This window comes from Cervus elaphus, chromosome 20 (genome assembly GCF_910594005.1).
Source record: "Cervus elaphus chromosome 20, mCerEla1.1, whole genome shotgun sequence".
NCBI classification, from domain to species: Eukaryota; Metazoa; Chordata; class Mammalia; order Artiodactyla; family Cervidae; genus Cervus; species Cervus elaphus.
In genome coordinates this window covers 41063454-41083624 of record NC_057834.1, presented here as the reverse complement: position 1 = coordinate 41083624, position 20171 = coordinate 41063454, and the positions used below count along the sequence as shown (strand labels likewise).

At 44.5% G+C, this 20171-nt stretch overlaps 1 protein-coding gene and 1 pseudogene across 1 annotated transcript; one reads left to right on the top strand and one right to left on the bottom strand.

Annotated features, from left to right (window-relative positions):
* Positions 1 to 6662: 6662 nt before the first annotated feature.
* LOC122677812 (late cornified envelope protein 3B-like) lies at positions 6663 to 7774 on the top strand. Its single transcript, XM_043878073.1, has 2 exons — positions 6663 to 6706; positions 7223 to 7774. The coding sequence occupies exon 2, from the start codon at positions 7244 to 7246 to the stop codon at positions 7505 to 7507; it is 264 nt and encodes an 87-aa protein (XP_043734008.1). The 5' UTR covers positions 6663 to 6706; positions 7223 to 7243; the 3' UTR covers positions 7508 to 7774.
* A 3775-nt stretch (positions 7775 to 11549) lies between these two features.
* LOC122676525 lies at positions 11550 to 19855 on the bottom strand (annotated as a pseudogene).
* Between the last annotated feature and the right edge of the window lie 316 nt (positions 19856 to 20171).

The following is a 20171-nucleotide window of genomic DNA, read 5'->3' as shown; positions in this document are numbered from 1 at the left end:
CTTACATAAGAAATGAAACAAAGACAAACCTCTTCCTTCTTTCAGGGATGGGACCAGGAGGTGAGAGAACTGTGTGAAGCTTCTGTGACCCATGGCTCAAATTTCTTTTAGGGAAAATGGAGCAAAGGAGTGTGAAAATGCCTCCCAATCTTCTAATTGAGGATATTTCTTCCTAGCTTCCATGTATCAATTTTCCTCCCCAGATGGTGTCTAGCCCTTTTGGGATGTAAAATGTCTCCTCATATGGAAATATTGAAAATTTTCCATATGGACTAAGACCTTAACATGATGTTGGTTTGTGATTTTTCTTAGTATTGTATATATTTTTTCTTATTTAGGTTTTATTCTTTAATTTAACTTTCATTTTATGTTGGAGTATAGTTGATTTACAATGTTGTATTAGTTTCAGGTGTATAGCAAAGTGATTCATTTATACATATATTCATTCTTTTTTCAGGTTCTGTTCCCATATATGTTATTACAGAATATTCGAGCCCCAACCCTAAAACCATAGCATCTAAATATCCTTAACTTCTAAAGAGCTCATTGGAAGAGTCCCAGATTTCCTCTATGTATACTAAGAAACTGTAGAATCTCTCCCATTAACACTGTCATACAAAAGTAGAAAGCCAGGAATTTTATGAGAAATGTCAGAACAGAGGATGATTTTCCCAGCAGACTATCAGGGAAGATAGACATCAAGGATGTGAGCTGGATCAAGACAGGATGAGCTGGGTGGATATGCAGTGATGAGAGCTGTCAGACTGGCTGGTACGGCCATGTGACACTCCCCTTTGGAAATTCCAAGAAATAGTGTTGAGACACTTTGTGACTGTTTAGATGGTCATTTCCATCTACTGTTATTTGGGCAGATGTATGTATTATAGTCTTACTTTGCACTCACAGGCTGAAAAAAACAGCCGATATTTAGATTATACATTACATGAGATATTCGTAATTTGTAAAATTATGTGTCTTTTGGTAAATGTAAAAAAAATCCAGACAGTCCAGCAATTCTAAAGAGAATCTTGAAATAGTTGAGACATTATTGCCTTCATATCAGACTAAAGGGAAAATAAAAACATATCATCTCAATAAATTCAGAGAAAGCATTTGAAAAAATCCAATGTCAATTCATGATAAAAAAAAAAAAGCTTTCAGAAAGACAACGAATCTTGTAGGGATTCCTTGGGAATATCCTCAAATTTATAAAGAGCATCTCCAAAAATTCTTCATAATATTTTCATACTTGATATAGAGAATGAGTGTTTTTCTCCTAAAATCAGGAGCAAGGCAAGGGTAGATCTATGGAAAAGAACATAGAGTTCAAAAATAGACCTAGCATAAAGAATTAATTTATTTTAAACAAAGGTACAGAGGCGATTGAATGGAGGGAGGACAGTCATTTCAACAAATGATGCTGAAACACTTGGCCATCTCTCTGTTAAAAAAGAATTAAATTTTACCTCATGCTATATGCAAAAATTAACTCAACAAGGATATTAAACCAAAATGCAAAACATAAAATTTCTAAAGTAAAACATAATAGGTGATCTCTTATGACTTTGGGTTATACAAAAATTTTTTAGATATGACAAAAAAGGAGTCATTCAAAAAAGAAAACCTTGATAAACTGAACTTCACCAAAATTAAAAACTTTAACTTTTCAAAAGACATTGTTAGGAAAATGCAAAGAAAATTCAGAGACTTGGGGAAAATATTTGCAGAACGTATATCTTACAGAGTTATGTCTAGAATATATTAAAAATACTTAAAAACTAAAAATAAGAAAACAGAAAACAGACAGACGTCTCAACAAAGAAAATGCATGGATGGCAAATAAACACAAGAAAAGACACTGAACATCATTTGTCATTAAGGAAATGCAGATTAAAAGCAAAATGAGATACCACTCTACACACATTAGAAGGGTTAAAAAAAAATAACTGACAATACCAAATACTATGAAGGATGTGGAGCATTTAGAGCTCTTAGACATTGCTGGTGACAATGCAAAGTTATACAACCAATTTGGAAAATAGTTTGTCAGTATCTCATAAATACAAATGTATACTCACCATTTGCCCAAGAGCCCTATTCTTAGGTAACTGGCCAAAAGGAATGAAACTTATATTCAGAGAAAAACCTGTAAGTCAATGTTTATAATGGCTTTGTTTGTAATTGCAATGAATTGCAAATAAACCAAATGTCCTTCAACTGGTGAATGGATTAAAAATATGATACATCCATACAGTGGAATGCTACTTAGCAGTAAAAAAGGAATGAGCTGCTACTATATGAAACAACAGGAATAAATTTTAAACACATTTTTCTATGTGAAAAAAGTCAGGTTTTCAATGTCACATATTATATAGTTCTAATTATATGCTGACAAATGTCCATCTAGTCAAAGCTTTGTTTTTTCCAGTCATCACATATGGATATGAGAGTTGGACTATAAAGAAAGCTGAGAGCCAAAGAATTGATGCTTTTGAACTGTGGTGTTGGAGAAGACTCTTGAGAATCCTTGGACAGCAAGGAGATCCAACTGGTCCATCCTAAAGGAAATCAGTCTTGAATATTCATTGGAAGGACTGAAGCTGAAGCTGAAACTCCAATCCTTTGGCCACCTGATGCAAAGAACTGACTCATTGGAAAAGACCCTGATGCTGGGAAAGATTGAAGGTGGGAGGAGAAGGGGAAAACAGAGGATGAGATGGTTGGATGGCATGACCGACTCAATGGACATGAGTTTGTGTAAGCTCTGAGAGTTGGTGATGGACAGATTGGCGTGCTGTAGTCCATGGGGTCGTAAAGAGTCGGACACGACTGAGTGACTGAACTGAACTGAATTATATGACATTCTGGAAAAGATAAAACTATAAAGACTAAAAAATAGATTGGTGGTTGCCCAGGGTTGGGATGGGGGAGGGAATATATTGGGGTGATGGACTTGTTCCATATCTTAATTGTAGCAGTAGTTACATGACCACAGTTATCTGTTAGTTAAAGCCCATGGAATTGTATACTCCAACGGGTGATTTTTTTAGAGTATGTGACATATACCTTGGCTTCCCTGGTGGCTCAGTGGTAAAGAATCCTACTGCCAATGCAGAGATGTAGGTTCAAACCCTTGGTTGGGAGGATCCCCTGGGGAAGAAAATGGCAACCCACTTTAGTAGTCTTGCCTGGAGAGCGTGGACAGAGGAGCCTGGTGGGCTACAGCTCATGGGGTCGCAAAGAGTCAGATACAACTTAGTGACTAAATAGCAACAAAATATACCTCAAGGAATCTGACTTAATAATAGAAAAAATTTAAAACAGTGCTTTTTAGGAATATATACAAATGTGACCAAAATATATTAAAAGGGAAGAAAGAAAGAACATTAAGTATAAAATTCAGGATTTTGGTTATGTCAGTTGGCTGGGACATGGGATGACAGAGAACTCAGTAGGTCCATGTAATTTACTATAAAGTTATTATTTCACTTAGGTGGTAGACTTTTGTGTGTTTTTATTTAAATGATTGATAGGTAGAAAAATTAAGAGGGGGCATGTGTGGACCAATGACCAGCATACAATAAAAACCAAGGATTATTGTTAGTTCCGGTCTGTACTCGGTATCTGATAATAAGAAAACAAAAGGATGTAAACTACAAGGAGAAATACCTTTCCAGGATACCACTTTGGGCCTTGCTTTTCTCATCTTCCCCTTTTCACAACATCAGTCATAAATTGCCGATGAGAAGGGCTACTCCTTGCTTGTTTCTTTGTTACTAAGACACCTGGCTCAGAAGGCTTGCCTGGGAGCTGGACCTCAGATAAAGCACTTCCTGCTCCGGAGTTCACATACACATTACTAGATCATAAGATCCTTGTTTTAGGCCAACCAGGTCAGTTACTTCTCCATGTTAGTTTCTTCTCCATGTTTTATCTCAGAATCTGACATCTTCGCAGTAAAGCATCTTTGGAGTCGATACATGCTTTGAGCTGTGAATTCAAGTGTCTTCCTTGGTCTTCTCAGGCTCACTGTGGACTCTGTTCTGAGAAGGAAAGCCCTGGCTGTGAGGTGGGGGAAGTTCCAGGAGAATGTGCATGCTCAGACATGTCTGACTCTTTGCAAACTGTAGCCCACCAGGCTCCTCTGTCCATGAGATTTCCCAGGCAAGAATATTGGAGTGGATTGCCATCCCTCCTGCAGGGGATCTTCACCACCCAGGGATCGAACCCTTGTCTCCTATGCCTCCTTCAGTGGCAGGTGAATTCTTTACCACTGAGTTACCTGGCAAGATTCCAGGAGAGAGGTGTGAAATTAAGGAGCTCCATCACAAGGAGGAAGAGAATGGGCACATCGGGAGACAGGGACTAAGACAAGGACTCAGGGGTGGGGCTGGAAGGAAGCCAGCTACCAGTCAGCTGGTGATGCACCAGGACCAGAAAGCAGTTCTATTGGCAGGTTCTGAAATGTTTTGAGTCACACTGACTGGGCACACGTGTTACACCCAAAGTGTAGCCCCACAGCACCTCAGAATCACACATTGCTGGGGTTAAACATGGCCTCTGTGCTTATTTCTAGAAAAGCATATTGCATGGAAAAATAATTAGCTCCCTTCTGCAGCTAGATTTGAACCCTAAGACTGAGTCAGTTCTCCTCCCTTCCACCTACACATTTTGCCTTAGGAGGTTTTGTATGAGCCTCATTTGATATCATAGACCTTATAGTGGTTAACGTGAAAGTGTTAGTTGCTCAGTCATGTCTGACTCTTTGTGACCCCATGGACAGTAACCTGCCAGGTTCCTCTGTCCACAGAATTCTCCAGGCAAGAATACTGGAGTGGGTAGCCATTCTCTTTTCCAGGGGATCTTCCTGGAATATATATTTAACTGAGATATCTGGGTGAAAATACACCATCAGCCCCCCTGTCCAGGACCATTTATTTTCCCACATGTATCCTGGAAGAACTTTTGGAATCACTGATTCAAAACAAGTAAATTGTACATTGAAGAGAAAAAGGACACCATAGCCTTTACTATTAATTTTGTGTCTAAAAACAGGTAGCTAGTTCTTTACGCTTATAAGAAATTGGAATGTAATGTAATACATTTGCTATAATAAAGTTTTATTTAATTCTATTTAATTAAATTTAAGTATGTGAATGCTGAAGTGTCAATGATAAATTTATTTTTGGTAAGTGTAATGTAATATATTTTTCATATTGGAGATACAGTTTGATGAGGAATGGATATGTAATGTCACTGTTAAATTCAATGGGAAAATAGCACCCAGATGGGAAAGAACCTGCCTGCAATGTAGGAGACCCGGGTTCGATCCCTGGGTCAGGAAGATCCCCTGGAGAAGAGAATGGCTACCCACTCCAGTATTCTTGCCTGTGGAGAATTCTGTGGACAGAGGATCCTGGCAGGCCACTGTCCATGGGGTCACAAAGAGTCAAACATGACTGAGCAACGAACACTTTCAATTTAGCCATTAGTAGGTCTATGATATCAAATGAGGCTCATATAAAACCTCCACCATGGTCAACCTTAAAATTACCAACCATTTTGCAAAATGGTTCATTATTATCATTTGCACAGTTTCCCTTCCCTTAGCTCTTCCAACACTTGAACCATTTCCTTCTATTAGCTTCTATGGTGTTAGAATCAATAGTGCACATTGGCAGATATGGACACAACAGAGCCTCAGTGAAGAGTGGACTTCGCCCCACTCCCCTTCTCCTCCTCCTTGTTAATAGTATCAATCGTGAATCTCGTCACATCTAGAGCTGTAGGCTCCTTCTTAGTGGGACTCCTCTACTGCTGCCCATGCTGCCTCATGGGACAGCGAGGTCCTCTCAGGAACCTGTCTGTCTTAGACAAGAACTGGCTCCCACCTCCATCCCTTACCCTACACATCTCCCCTCTCCCTCAGGACAATGACCTTGACCAGACTTCAGAGAACACTGAAGTCTCCTTTACTGTTTGGAACTTGCAGTGCAATGTGGGGACAAGGGGGACTGACCATCACAAGCTAAAATTTTAGGCTTGAGTTCTTTGTAAACGCTTCTGTGATAGCACTTATCTCAATAGATCAATATACTTACTTGCCTAGGGACTTTCTTGGCCACCCAGAGGTTAGAACTTCACTTTCAAATACAGGATGTGAGGGTTCAATCCCTGGTTAGGGAGCTAAGATTTCATATGCCTTGTGGCCAAAAAAACGAAACATAAAACAGAAGCAATATTGTAACAAATTCAATAAAGACTTTAAAAAATTATTTTAAAATATATATTTACTTCTCTGTGTCATGATCTATTTAACCTGTGAGATAATCAGAGAAGAAACCTGTCATACATCTCTCTATATTATTCTTGACAAATGAAGTAAAATGGACAGAGCTTGGTCTAGGAATGGAAGTGAATGAATGACTAAAGACATAGCAATAGATCCAGAGCAGCTCTGAGTAGGAACTGGTTCAGCAGTCACAGGGACATCCTGGTTCCACCTTAGTAGAATTTTAGATTCATGCCCAAGAAGACACGAGGCAAACAAGTAGGAAGTGTGTGTTGTCATTGCCCTCCCCTTGTTGTGAAAGCAGCAGGATGCTCAGGCCGTGCATCACACACCCAGCATAGGATAAAAGGGCTTCTGCTCTGAACTGCGCATCCACAGCCTACTCAGGAGCATCCTTCTGCCTCCACTGCAGTGGTGAGTGACTGGAAAGGGACAGAGCTTCAGTTAGGAGTGTGGGGGAGACAAACTCATGGTTGGTGGGGAAGAGGAAAGCAGAGGTGTCTGTGGAGGCAGCAAGAATCAGACTTTGGGGGGCAATTGGGAACAGGGTAGGGGGCAGTGAGCAAGGACCTGTGTGGGAGGCATTGGGGCCTGGGACACATGGCTCTCAGCACCACCCCCACGCTTCATCCTGAAACACGCATGCACCCAGAGACATCCTCCACAGGTCACTCCCCAGTGGGGTGTATTTGCCTCTGTGTTTCTACGGGGCCCACTTAGAGGCTGATAGCATGGTTCTGGGAAGGAGTAGAGTGAGGGAACTGTCTTGCCAGGTCAGTTGAACTTGAGATCCATTTCTACTTTTCTCCTGAAAATCACAGCTCAGGAAGCAGCTGGGATTAGGAGCATAGGCCCTAGTAAGACTGCTCACAGCAGAGATACTGGCCTTTATTTAGCTTGTGCCCTGACCTTTTCCTTGAATATGTCCAGGCTCACTGAACTCCCGCCGAGATGTCCTGCCAGCAGAACCAGCAGCAGTGCCAGCCCCCTCCCAAGTGCCCCTCCCCCAAGTGCCCCCCAAAGAGCCCAGCCCAGCGTCTGCCTCCAGCCTCCTCGTGCTGCGCTCCCACCTCCGAGGGCGGCTGCTGCCTGGGCCCCCACAGGCGTCCCAGGTCCCACCGCTGCCGGCGCCAGAGCTCCAGCTCCTGCGATGGCGATGGTGGTCTGCAGTCCGGGCGCTCTGGCTGTGGCCAGGGATCTGGGGGCTGCTGCTGACCTGGCCTCCTGATGCTGAGACACGTGATTTCAGAGGAAACAAAAATCCAAAAGCCAAGGAAAAGCCCCAGCTTGATGCATCCTTTCTTGGACACCCTAATCTTTGTTTTCCAGGTTGACTGGCTGAAATGTTCACAGCAGGGTGGTGAGCTCTCCCTAGGAGGCTCTAAGGTGTGTTTCCCAAGAGCCTGTGGGCTCCCTGCTCTGTGCCTCACAGTGTTCTCACCTGTTTGACCACATAGGGAAATAAAACCTCTTCTCACACCACATGCCTCTCACCTGTCCATTGACTGCTCCACCCAACCCCCTCCCTCAATTCCCTGGCTTGCCTGCACCAGGGAATGATCCTGGCAGGGGCCTGGAACATTAATAGGTCTGCTTTTTCTCACATGGGCTTGTGTGGGCGGCCCAGTGGGAGTTTTGGGGGTGGCAGATGGGAGAAGAGGAGCTGTCTGGTTGCTGAGAACACTCTCACAAAAAGTCCATGTATAACATGGGAGAGGAGGGATGAGCTGTCCTCGGAATCTGTTTCTCTGCTGAGGCTAGTGTGAAGGATCAGACATTGAGGAAAATGAGACCAAAGAGGATGGAGGACTTGGAGGCGAAAGAAAGAACTGGTGGAGAAAGAGCAAGTTCATCTGAAAATAATGAACTTGGGAGAGAGAGGTGAACTGGACAGGCAGTGAACTCTCAAGAAACCCAAAGTGAGGGCTTTTCTGGAAAGAATGCATGGGGCATCCAGCAAATGAGAGCCTCTGGGCTTTGAGAAAACAGAAAAAAAGAGGACATGAGGAGCATCTCAGAGGGTTGCAGACTGGATGCCTGTACATTGTTTTTCAAGAGATTTGATGTAGAATGGAACTCATTTCCATTACTTTTTGGCTATTGAATGCTAGTTTTCGAATCCAATAGCAATAAAGAGTCATTCACTCAGATAACTGGAGTTGATGCTGGCTTCAGCTGCATGCTTTATTCCTGGCCTCTCTAGCATGATGATAATCTTGGGGTGGTCCTGAGACTATTCACATGGTACCTCCCAGAGACAGCATCCCAAGAGGACCAGGAGGAATCTGCACGACCTTTCATGGTCCAGGCTCAGAAGTTACACAGCATCACTTCTACCATAGTCTATGGGTTAGAGCTGTCATAAGCCTGTCTAGATTTAAGGGGAGGGAACACAGACTTTATTTCTCAATGAGCAGAGAGTCGAGGAATTTTTAGCTATGTTTTAAAATTATCTCAGTGGGCATATTGACCACTAACCTCACTTCTTTCCAGCTCATACTACCTATTCTTAAAGCCTTAGTATAAATTTTGAAAAGGCTCAAATACTGGCCGTGATTACAGAATATTCAAGTTTTGAAGAGAAAGACTGTTCCCACAGCCTTTGTGTATCTAGAAAGTTCAGAATCATTATTGCAACAATAATGTCTCATCAAAGACGTCCATTTTTTTACATATGTCATGTTAAGTCATTACTTCATTCTACAAAGTTAAAATAAAATACAATGGAAAAATGCAGCTATTTTCTCCTTCCTTCCGGAAATCTCCAGCCCAGGGACTCCTGGCTCTTGAATCCCATGAGTTCCTCTTAAACACTTTAACTGGATTACCACACAGCAACATCTTAGCTCCTGCCCTACACCAAGAGCCATTTGGAAGTCTGAAGACCTCATTCACTGTCCACAAGTGGTACAAGTGACAATGGCTAGATGCCTCAATCTTGTCAAATGGGAACTTGTCCATTTGACAAGATGTCCAAACTCTACGACCTAAGTTCCAAGGACTTCCCACACACTTATAGCAAGTACCATTCCAGTTAATGATAATTTCATTTCCTGTCAGTCTATACTCTGTCTGTTACACAACAAGCTTCTCAAGGCTGGGAACTGTGTCTGATACAGTGCTGAATTCTCTATGTTCAACACATTTCTGAAATGTGTACTCAATGTACGTTGTTTGAATGAATGAAGAATTATAAACACCCAGCCTTCAAAAGTCCTGAGGGTCAAGGGCAGACATTTGAGCAGCTTAGGGACTACTCAGCTCCCTTTTATCAGAAACATGTCTGGGAATCTACCAAGGGAATGTTGAAGGCCTGGGGCTGGAGAGTTTGAGGATCTGCCACTCAGATGATAACCCTTCACTGTCTCCACTCTTCATATAGGGTCCCCCTTTTTGCCCCTTGGCTATACATCAAAGGAGGAAAAGAGAAAATCTGGGGGTTGATCAACAGTCTTGATCCAGATCGTCTCTGCCCAAAGGCCTTTCTGTTTCCCTGCTGCCTTCAGGTTCCTTACACTGTGGGCTGAGAGTCATAGAGTCAGGATATGCAAAATGTCGTTGAAAGGGCAAAAGGACAGTTTATGTATGCGTGTGTGTGTGTGTGTGTATGTGTGTGTGTGTGTGTGTGTGTGTATATATATATATATATATTTCAATGTTATATCTGCTTTACTAATTTCCCCCAGTGTCACTGAGCAGAGATGTCCTGCCAAGAAAAACCAACAATGTCATCTCCCTCCCCATGTCTAAATCTCACATATCCTTTAGACTGTCTCCAGTCTTATTCTTCTGTGATTCCAGCTCTGGTGGGGGAAAGGCTACCTGATCCCTCACGAGGACCACACATCCCACTGACACTACACCAGAGCATTCTGGAGACCCCTGTTGCTGTCACAGCTCTGCGAACCTCTCTTGCTCTGGGTCACAAGGACCACAGAACATCAGGGTTGGGGCAGCCCAGGGGCCAAGGAGCTGCCCAGTCTGGTGCTTCTCCTCGTTCCCTCCCTGGCATGGCCATAGCTGGGCTCCCAGGGTGCCACTCAGGGGCCTCAGCTGGACCATGCCGCTCATTTCCACGGCTTTCCAGAGCTCTGTGCCACTCCCAACTTGCCCCCTGTCTGTGACCTCATGGAATTACAAAGATTCTCCTGCTGAGCACCATCTGACTGTGGAGCATCATATGATTGTGGGTTGCGTTTGCACCATTCTACTCCCATCCTCCCCTTTCCAGGCACCCCAGGGATTTTCCTTTCTCCTTGCTTCCTAGAGAACAGCCCAGCACTTTGTGTGAAAGCAACCACAGGACCGGAGCAGGGGGAGGAAGGAGGTCTTCTTCCACACAAATGGAGCTTTCTGGAGAGTGAGTCAGATGAAAAGTCAGGAACTGTCAGGGAAAGAGATGCCCTATGCAGAGCAAGATTCTGCATTCACTGGGCCTCTTTGCAGCCCCTTTACTCTTTGCAATTTCCTTTGCTCTTGAGTGCTGCTCCTTCCCCATCCACCCATGCCCTTCATTCTGCATCTCCTCCTAGCTCACACTCTCAGAACCCCTTCATTTGGTGAGCTTCTCCAATCCACTCCTTCCCATCCCCCAGTTTCAAATTCTTCCCATTTACACTCTACAACCTCTCCTCTCTCATCCTTCATTGATGACTGGCTTAATAGTCTCCTCTTCCATCCTCTTTAATCTTGTTCTTCTTTGGCCTCTTTCTGGTTCTCTGCCCTCTCGGCCCTGCCATTCAGCTGAGGAGCCTGGAACAACGTTCTTACAGAAACTCCGTGAGTTGACCCTGAGGATTTCAACATCCGTATTATCTCCTCTCTTTCCTACAGGAAAACTCAAGACTTTCACTAACTTGTCCCCGTCAATACCCATCCTTAACCCTACCTTCACCCCAGTACATGCTCCCCCAAAGCTTCCTGTGAGTTGAGGAGAGTATGAGCTGCTATGTTTGTGTTCCTGAGACAGGGTTCTGCACCCAACATTGGGCGGCCTGGGGTGGGGCGAAGACATGGACACGCTAGACAAAGGTTGCAATGTGAAAGAAAAGCTCTATTTTTCACAAGGACATCAAGAAGGAGAGGTGAAGCTCTCCTGAGCTCTTGAAGCCTTCTGGGAAAACCTTCTGGGAAAACATTTGGAAATCTCCAAGGGAGATCTCTGCAGGAGAGAAGGGCACAGGAAACAAATGCACCAGAAGAGGTAGATGCCAGTCACGTTAGAACAAAATGTTTTTACTTAGTCTCATGATCCAGGTCAGCAGCAGCCCCCAGATCCCTGGCCACAGCAAGAGCACCCGGACTGCAGACCACTGTCTCTATCACAGGAGACCTAGCTCTGGCGCCGGCAGCGGTGGGACCTGCGGCGCCTGTGGGGGCCCAGGCAGCAGCCACCCTTGGAGCTGGGAGCACAGCCTGAAGAGGTTGGAGGAAGACCGTGTGCTGGGCTCTTTGGGGGGCACTTGGGGGAGGGGTACCTAGGAGGGGGCTGGCACTGCTGCTGGTTCTGCTGGCAGGACATCTTGGCGGGAGGTCAGCAAACCTGAGCAAAACAGAAATGAAACAAGTACGTGTCAACGCAGAAGGTTCAGGCCACTGTATAATTTATTTGTAGGTCCTTCTCCCCTCAGACCAATTGCTCCCAGAGTCAGGATCAGAAGAGAAATGGAAACTGATTTGGAGTTAAATGTGCCTACTGAGTTGTCTTTGCTTCATCTCTCTCCTGGAAGGAAAGGAAGCTGACAGACTGCCAGGTGAGTCTCCAGAGACTCTGCAAATACCCTACAGATGTAGTGTGAATGGCGCCCCCTGCAGGCAGGCAGTGCACACGACACACAACTGTTCCATAAATCGCCTGCTCAATGCAGGAGATTCCGGTTCCATTCCTGGGTCGGGAAGATCCTCTGGCAAAGGGATAGGCTACTCACTCCAGTATTCTTGGGCTTCGCTTGTGGCTCAGACGGTAAAGAATACGCCTGCAAGGCAGGAGACCTGGGTTTAATCCCAGGGTCAGGAAGATCCCCTGGAGGAAGGCATGGCAACCCACTCCAGTATTCTTACCTGGAGAATCCACATGGACAGAGGAGCCTGGTGGGCTCCAGTCTATGGGGTCACAAAGAATCGGACATGACTGAGAGACTAAGTACATTCCAGACACCAAGTGAGGAGCAAGGAGATCACTGAGGGTGTGCGGAGGAAAGGGTGCAGGTCTGGGAAAATGAGGAAGGAGAGACGCTGAGGTCTGCTGCATCACAAAACCCCTGACATGGCGTGTGGACTCTTCTTCCTCACAATCCCAGCCTTGCCTCTCGCCATGGGCCCATTTCTGCCACCTCCATCCTGTCTTCCTACTGCCGCCTCCTGGCTGAAGCACAGGTTCATCTGCTCAGCCCCTTCAGCTCAGGCTCTCTGCCTAGCTGACACTCACCTGAGTCTGTGCAAGCAGGAGAGGCTCTTGTTGAGGTGACTGTGGACCTTGGATCCCAGGACCCGAGCCCTTTTATGCTAAGCTTTCTGTTGCACAGCCCGGTGTGTGTCCTCAAGCTCAGCCCAAGGTGACAGGACCACATCCTCCCAGGACCAGGCTGTCAGCATTTTCGGAGGCACAGATTGTGAGGAAGGACAAACGGAACAGGAAGTTTCAATGACAATTCAATTACCCATAGCTCAGGCCCACTGGCTGCCATTCTACTTTTATTTTCTCATTCAGCTCACATACCCTGCACTCAGGATTTATCCTTTGTGGGCACTAGTAATGCAGAGACACATAGAACTGCTTTTGACTAGCTCATAGAGACAGATGGACAATGGGACAACTCAGTAGATCCTATGTGCTAAGTGATGGGACACAGGTGTGTGCACTGCTCTGCAGATCCCCTGATGGGAATGAAGTGTTTGCCTTCTATTATATGTGTGTTGATTCAGCTGAGCTTACTGGATCATGGAAATGGGATGGGTAAGGAGTGAAAGAATGAAGCTGGGATCATGGCGTGTGACACGAAACTCTTGAGAGAACCTCATGGCATCTGCAGCATGGAGTGCCGGGTAAGAAGGGAGTGAAGCTGAGGCAGGACTTGGTGGAGGAGTTGGACAATGTCAAAATATGACCTGCATCTGCTGGGCTAATGGAAATCACAGTGAATGGAAGACAAAGGGCATCTGTCATGTGGTTGTCAGTGGAACACGTGAGGTCACAACTAATTCTATACATTTTACTGAAAAGGGATGAAGATTTTTGTTAAATTTGTTGATATGATGAGGTTGATGGGGCTGTATGCATTTCACCTACCAAATAACTGCTTAAGTTTTTATATGGGGCTTCCCTGGTGGTTCAGATATCTGGTAAAGAATCTGCCTGCAGTGTACACCTGGGTTCAATCTCTGGGTTGGGAAGATCCCCCAGGAAAGGGAATGACAACCTATTCCAGTATTCTTGCCTGGAGAATTCCATGGACAGACGAGCCTGGTGGGCTACAGTCACGGAGTGGCAAAGAGTTGGACAAGACTGAGCACACACGCACACATAGTTCATAAACAGCAGAGCTATGCTTTGATCCCTGATATCATGGCTTCAATTTGAGAGAGGATTTATGTATAGTAGAACTGCTGTGTTAAAGAGTATGAGGGAAGGGATTTAGTCACAATCGTCATTGCCACCAAAGGAACTTGAAGAACCACATTGGTCCTCTAATGATCCTGTCAGCTGGGACCTGTGTGTTAGCCAGGGACACGGGCATCAGGAATGAGGCTCTGACCAGGGAGGGAAGGATGTGTAGAGTGTATTAGAAAGGAAGGACATGGTTCCTGAGTCAGTCCTCAAGAGACCAGCCAGGCCATGGAAGCAGGGCTCAAAGACCTTACTTGGGGATTGGAAAAAGATGGGCTAAAACACTTCTCTGGTTTCCTTAGAAGTCGCCTCATGAGTATTCATCCAGGGCCTGGATCTTTGGGGATCTACAGTCAGTTCCTCAGCACTCAGCCTGAGGGAGGCTGTGGCTGGTAAAGCCCCTGAGCCCCTGCCCTAGAGGCGATTCTGGAAGCTCCCATGGTCTCTTGGGAGGCAGGGGCGAGGAAGCAGGGGAATGTCAGGAATGACCCAGCATGTGCCTGTTTGTGTAAGAACCACCTCCTGCCCCTCCTGGGCCAATCCCGGAGCCAAAGACATCCTGGCTCTAGCATCTCATCCACTCTGACTCCCCAGGGACTCCTGCCTGTGACCAGGGTGAGTGGGAAGTGGAGGCAGAGGGACTCTGAGCAGGACTGGGGAGGAGTTGACAGCTAGGAGGTTAAGAGCAGAGCAGAAGGTGGGGAGGAAGGAGGGAGGCTGTGGAAAGAAGGGGCTGTCTTTGATTCCTGCTACACTGAGTAGGAATAACATTCAGAAGAAGAGGGAAAGACTGACTTAAGAAGTGTTTGGGCTTCCCTGGTGGCTCGGGCATTAAAGAATCTGCCTGCAGTGTGGGAGACCTAGGTTTGATTCCTGGGTCGGGAAGATCCCCTGCAAAGGGAACAGCTACCCACTTCAGTATTCTTGCCTGGAGAATCCCAAGGACAGAGGAGCCTGGAGGGCTACTGTCCATGGCATCACAAAAAGCTGGACACTACTGAGCGACTAACAACACAGCACCAAGAAGTCACTGGCACTCTGCCACTCTGGAAGCTGTCCTGGGTTAAAAGTTGTGTATTGACTTCACTGAGATTAGGGGTCTATTTGTATTAAAATGATGCACTTGAGAAACTTGAATTCTGCATGCAAGTCTTTGAAGATGGAGAAATTCTTGCTTCCAAGGAGAATAAATGTTCACTACATTTGGATTGAAATCTATGTATTTTTAACTCAGGGAAAAATTTATATTATTTCTTTCTGGATGCTTTTCCACATGTCTCAGAATGTATTTATCATGAACTCATTAAACTCACTAAAAGAGATAAAGAGCATGACTCTTGATTTAACCTATCAAAAACTCTAATTATTCTCTTGCAGGTTGATCGATCTCTTGCCAAGATGTCCTGCCAGCAGAACCAGCAGCAGTGCCAGCCACCTCCCAAGTTCACCCCCCAAGTGCTGTACCTCTAAGTGCTCCCCAAAGTGACCCCTGAAGAGCCCCCCAGTCTCCTCCTGCTGCGGTGTCAACTCCAGGGGCTGCTGCAGCTCTGGGTGTGGGGGCTGCTGCCTGAGCCACCACAGGCACTGCAGGTCCCACCACTGCAGACCCCAGAGCTCTGACTGCTGCGGCCAGTCCTTGCAGGGCTCCAGGTGCTGCAGAGGCTCTGGGGCTGTTGCTGACCCAGACCTTTGGTATCACAGAGAAATCCATAGAAGAACCTCAAGAGTGAAGCTTTTCCCTCTTCCTCCTCCCTTCGTGGGGTTCTGAAGACCTGTGACGTGTCCTGTTTGTTCTGATCACCCAAGGTTTTTACTGGATCCAGACCCCTTCCTACTTCCCTTCTCACGACAAGAAAGCTCTGTTGCCTACTTACAAGATGCCCTCAACATCGTCCATCCCATTCTCTTGAAATCCCCTACAGCTCAGAGTCCTTGCAACACACAGACATAGGATGCCTTGGTAAGAATGGAGTCTGATAAAGGGTTAAACTACCAGAATTTTCCAGAAAGGTAATGGTATAAGAGTGATTGCTTAATAGAGCTTCTCAATGGGATTGCCCTGGGCAATCATGGACTGTGAGCCCTGGGTCCTCTTAGCCCAAGAATTCACCGGAAGAACCTGGGGATCCCTGGGCTGAGCATTTTAGGCCACCAGCAGACTGGTCAGTTTAATCCATCATGCTACATGTAAATTATTTTAATTTTTCTGCATACCATGACAACCACATTTGAAAATTATTTGGAATTCGAGTAGATGGAGAAAGGTGTATTTAACAGAACTCCTTCTATTTGATTTAAAATGCTTGGTGTCAGAGAGAGACAGGGTGGGCTCCCTGTGTTATTTAGCAACTTCCCACTATCTATTTTTCACATGATAGTGTGTATATGTCAAGGCCACTTTCTCAACTTATCCCACCTTCGCTTTGCCCTGCTGTGTCCATAAGTTCGTTCTCTACTAGGACCATCAGTACCATTTTTCTAGATTCCACATTTATGCATTAATATATGATACTTGTTTTAATTTTTTTAGTCTTATACTTCACTCTGTATAAGAGGCTCTAGCTTCACCCACCTCACTACAGATGGCCTAGAGGAATGGAATGGGGGGAGGGGAGGTAGGCTCAGGAGGGAAGGACATGAGCTTGCCTCCCCTCCCCCGCCAATGGCTGATTCAGAAACCAACACAAAATTGTAAAATGATTTTCTAGCAATTAAAAATAAAATAAAATAAAATGCTTGGCCTGAGATTTGGTACCCCAGAGGGACAAGCCTAAATGATAACTCGTTGTCACTCAGCTACCTTCTGGGGAGGGTGAGTCTGCCTCATCCTTGTCTTCATTTATGTCTCAGCCTCTCCTTGAAGCAAATCTTACATAAATGTTTAAATAATCTAGGCTGAGGGGTACCGAAGTCTGATCCTGCCCAGTCCCTCTGGCTCAGTCCATGGCTAAGAGAGACAGAATGGCCTGAGGGGCACGGGGTATAAAACTAGGATCTGGGCTAGGCCCACTTTCATTTCTGCCACCTGGCTCATAGCTGAGCTTCAGGCAAATTGAATCATCAAAATGTAATACTTTTATACTTCAAAAGACACTGTCAGGAAATGGAAAATATAATCCACAAAATGGGAAGAAGTATTTGTAAATCATAAATTTGATTTAAGAGATTGTATACAGACAATAAAGTCTTCCCATGTGGTGCTAGTGGTAAAGAACCTACCTGCTAAAACAGGAGATGTTAAGAGATGCTTGTTCGATCCCTGGGTCAGGAAGATCCCCTGGAGGAGGGCATGGCAACCCACTCCAGTATTCTTGCCTGGAGAATCCCATGGACAGAGGAGCCTGGTTGTCTATAGTCCATAGGGTCACAAAGAGTTGGACATGACTGAAACAACTCAGCATGCACGCGTGCAGAGTATATGAAGAACTCAACAACTCAATAAGGGAAAGGACATATAACCCAATTAAAAATGGACAAAGGCTCCGAATAGGCATCTCTCCCAGAAAATACATAAATTCACAACGGCACATGAAGACACTCAGCATAATTAGCTGTGGAGTAATGCAAATCAAAACCAGAACGGGACTCCACTTCACACCTACTTGGATGACTATAATAAAAAAAGACAGAAAATAGCAAGGGTTTACAAAGTTGTGAAGAAATTGGAACCCATTGCTGGTATGGATATAAAATGATCCAACCACTTTGGGAAACAATTTGATAGTTCCTCCAAATATGAAACATGGAGTTGCCATATTGTCCTGCACTTCCACTCCTGGATTTGTCTCCAAGGGACATGAAAACATATATCCACATGAAAACTTGGATAAGAATGCTCATAGTCATTCTGTTTTTAACTGTTGAGGAACCATTTTTACATAGTGAGTACACCATTTTATACCCCCACCAAGAATATATGAGTTCCAGTTTTATTACACCCTCTCCAAAGCTTATCTTAAAAAAAAAAAAAAAAGTTTGTGGTAGCCATACTAATAGCTGTTTTTCTAATTCTGTAAAAGTGCCATTGGGGTTTTGATGGTGATAAGAACTACCATACGATCCAACAGTCTGGGTGTATATCCAAAAAAATTGAAATCAGGTTCTTGAAGAGATATCTGTACCCCCTTTTCACTGCAGCATTGTTCCCAATAGCCAAGATATGGAAACTAATAATATCTAAAAGTCCATTGACAAATAAAAAGATAAAGGAAATGTGGTATACACATGCAATGGAATATTATTTATCTATGAAAAAAGAATGAGCTGAATAGGTGAATGGGCAGGCCCTTCACAACAGCAGAAATTCATACAGTAAATAAGTGCCAAATCAGATGTCAAACCTTATAGTTATTTGGAGAACTATAATTTTAATAAAAGGTTTAATATCATTTTGGCAAATATGAAATGCAATAGTTTTATAATATTAAATATTGAGTTTGATAAAGAGATATTACTATAGACTATGGTGGAGTGTCAGTTGTCATATAGTCATTGTGGGTAAAATTTCCATTACTATTACAACAAAAAAATGGCATACTGTCTGTCTCAACAATTTAAAAATTTGTTAAGTAGTCAAACACATGTGCACACAAGAACACTCTTTAAAGCAGTTCAACAGCTCATTTACAGTTGGAAATCAACTGTAAAGGAAAAATCAGTTACTGTCTAAATGTCCGACATTAAGAGGATAGATACACAAACACTGCCATCTTATTTAAGGTATATGAGGAAAGGAGGAGAGGGTACAGCTGCCAAGGCTCTGACATTCCATGAATATGCCTTTTACCACCACCAGGTGATGGCAATACCCATGGAAGCAAGAGCAGGCTTGGCTAAGAGGCTGATTAGTCTAGAAGCTGATTCATATTTGGTCACTACTCTCCCCAACATCACCATCACCAACATCACCATCAGTAGCTGCATCAGTAGCTGCAACATCAACAAACTTGTTAACACCTAATTGGCGTAACTTGTTTTCTAAACATGCTCTTCCTGTAATCACCATAAAAATCTCTTTAATGCTTTATTTACTAATCAAATATGCCTTGGAGACCTCATATGAGGATTCATTGTGGATTGAATTGAAGCTTTTAGACCAGTAAATGAAGCAATATTAATTAGTTACAATAAGGATGGCATATAATATGCTCTTTACGAGGAATCTCAATTAGTCTGAGGTCAGGGAAGGTCTAAAAGGAGTTGGATACTCAGGTTCACTTACAGAAACTTCTTTCTTTAAGTGACAGCAATTGCCTTTTCTTTTCCAGGGTTACCTGGAACTTCTTGGTCTCCTTTTGTGATGAGAAGCTCCTTTATTTATCTGCCTCTTCTGTATACACTGTATATACAGAACAGCCTGTCTCAGGGAATCCTGCCTCTTTGCCTGAATGTTAAACCAAAGTGCCTTTGTTCAGGACCTTGTGGATGTCTACAGAAAGAAGAAATTAATACATCCCTGAAAGGTCGGGGCATGCCCCCGGAAAAAGTGCTGCAAGGAAAATTCCGGAGGCTGGCTAAACTTCCAGGGGCTGGGCCCCTGCAGCCTGGTCCAATCAGGTACCAACACAGAGCCCTCGGACACTGACCACCGCTGTAGGCTGCGCTTTCTTCCTTATATGAAAAGACCTGGCCTGGACGCCGGCCCGGACTATAAAACCCCTCCCCACCCCTCATACCTTGCAGACTCCCTTTGTCTCCTCACTCACCCGTCCCCGGGAGTTCTGCCCCGAGAGCGACGCTTAATAAAGGCCTTTACCATCAGTCCTTAGAGGCGGCTTTTTTCCTCCCGCGGCGTTTTTCTAACAATCCCCACTCTGGGTTGGCCATTCCAGGCGAAATTTGCAGGATTAATTGACTTTTTACTTTACTTCCTCACCTCCCCCCACCATTCTGGATACTGGTATCCAGACCCCAAAAGATGGTTATTTTGAGACACAGTCTGCCGGCTTGCTGAATAAAGTCATATTCCTTGCCTCAACATCTTGTCTCCTATTTACTGATCTGCCACGCTGCACGCAGAGCTAGCTCAGACTCGGTAACAAGCTCTGGCATGTATTTGTATCATACCTTGCTTTTGCTTGTGTATGTGTCTGTGTTAGAAATTCAGTTTGGCTTGAATTCAGTTTGGCTGAAATTAACAGTGCTTAAGTAAACTAGAGGACTGAATTTGTTGTTTCACATCCTGAACATCTGCAGGGATTAGCTCAGGGCCACTTGGTAGCTCCATGATGTCCTCAAGGATCTGGGCCCCTTTCTCCCTGCCCCTTCTCCATC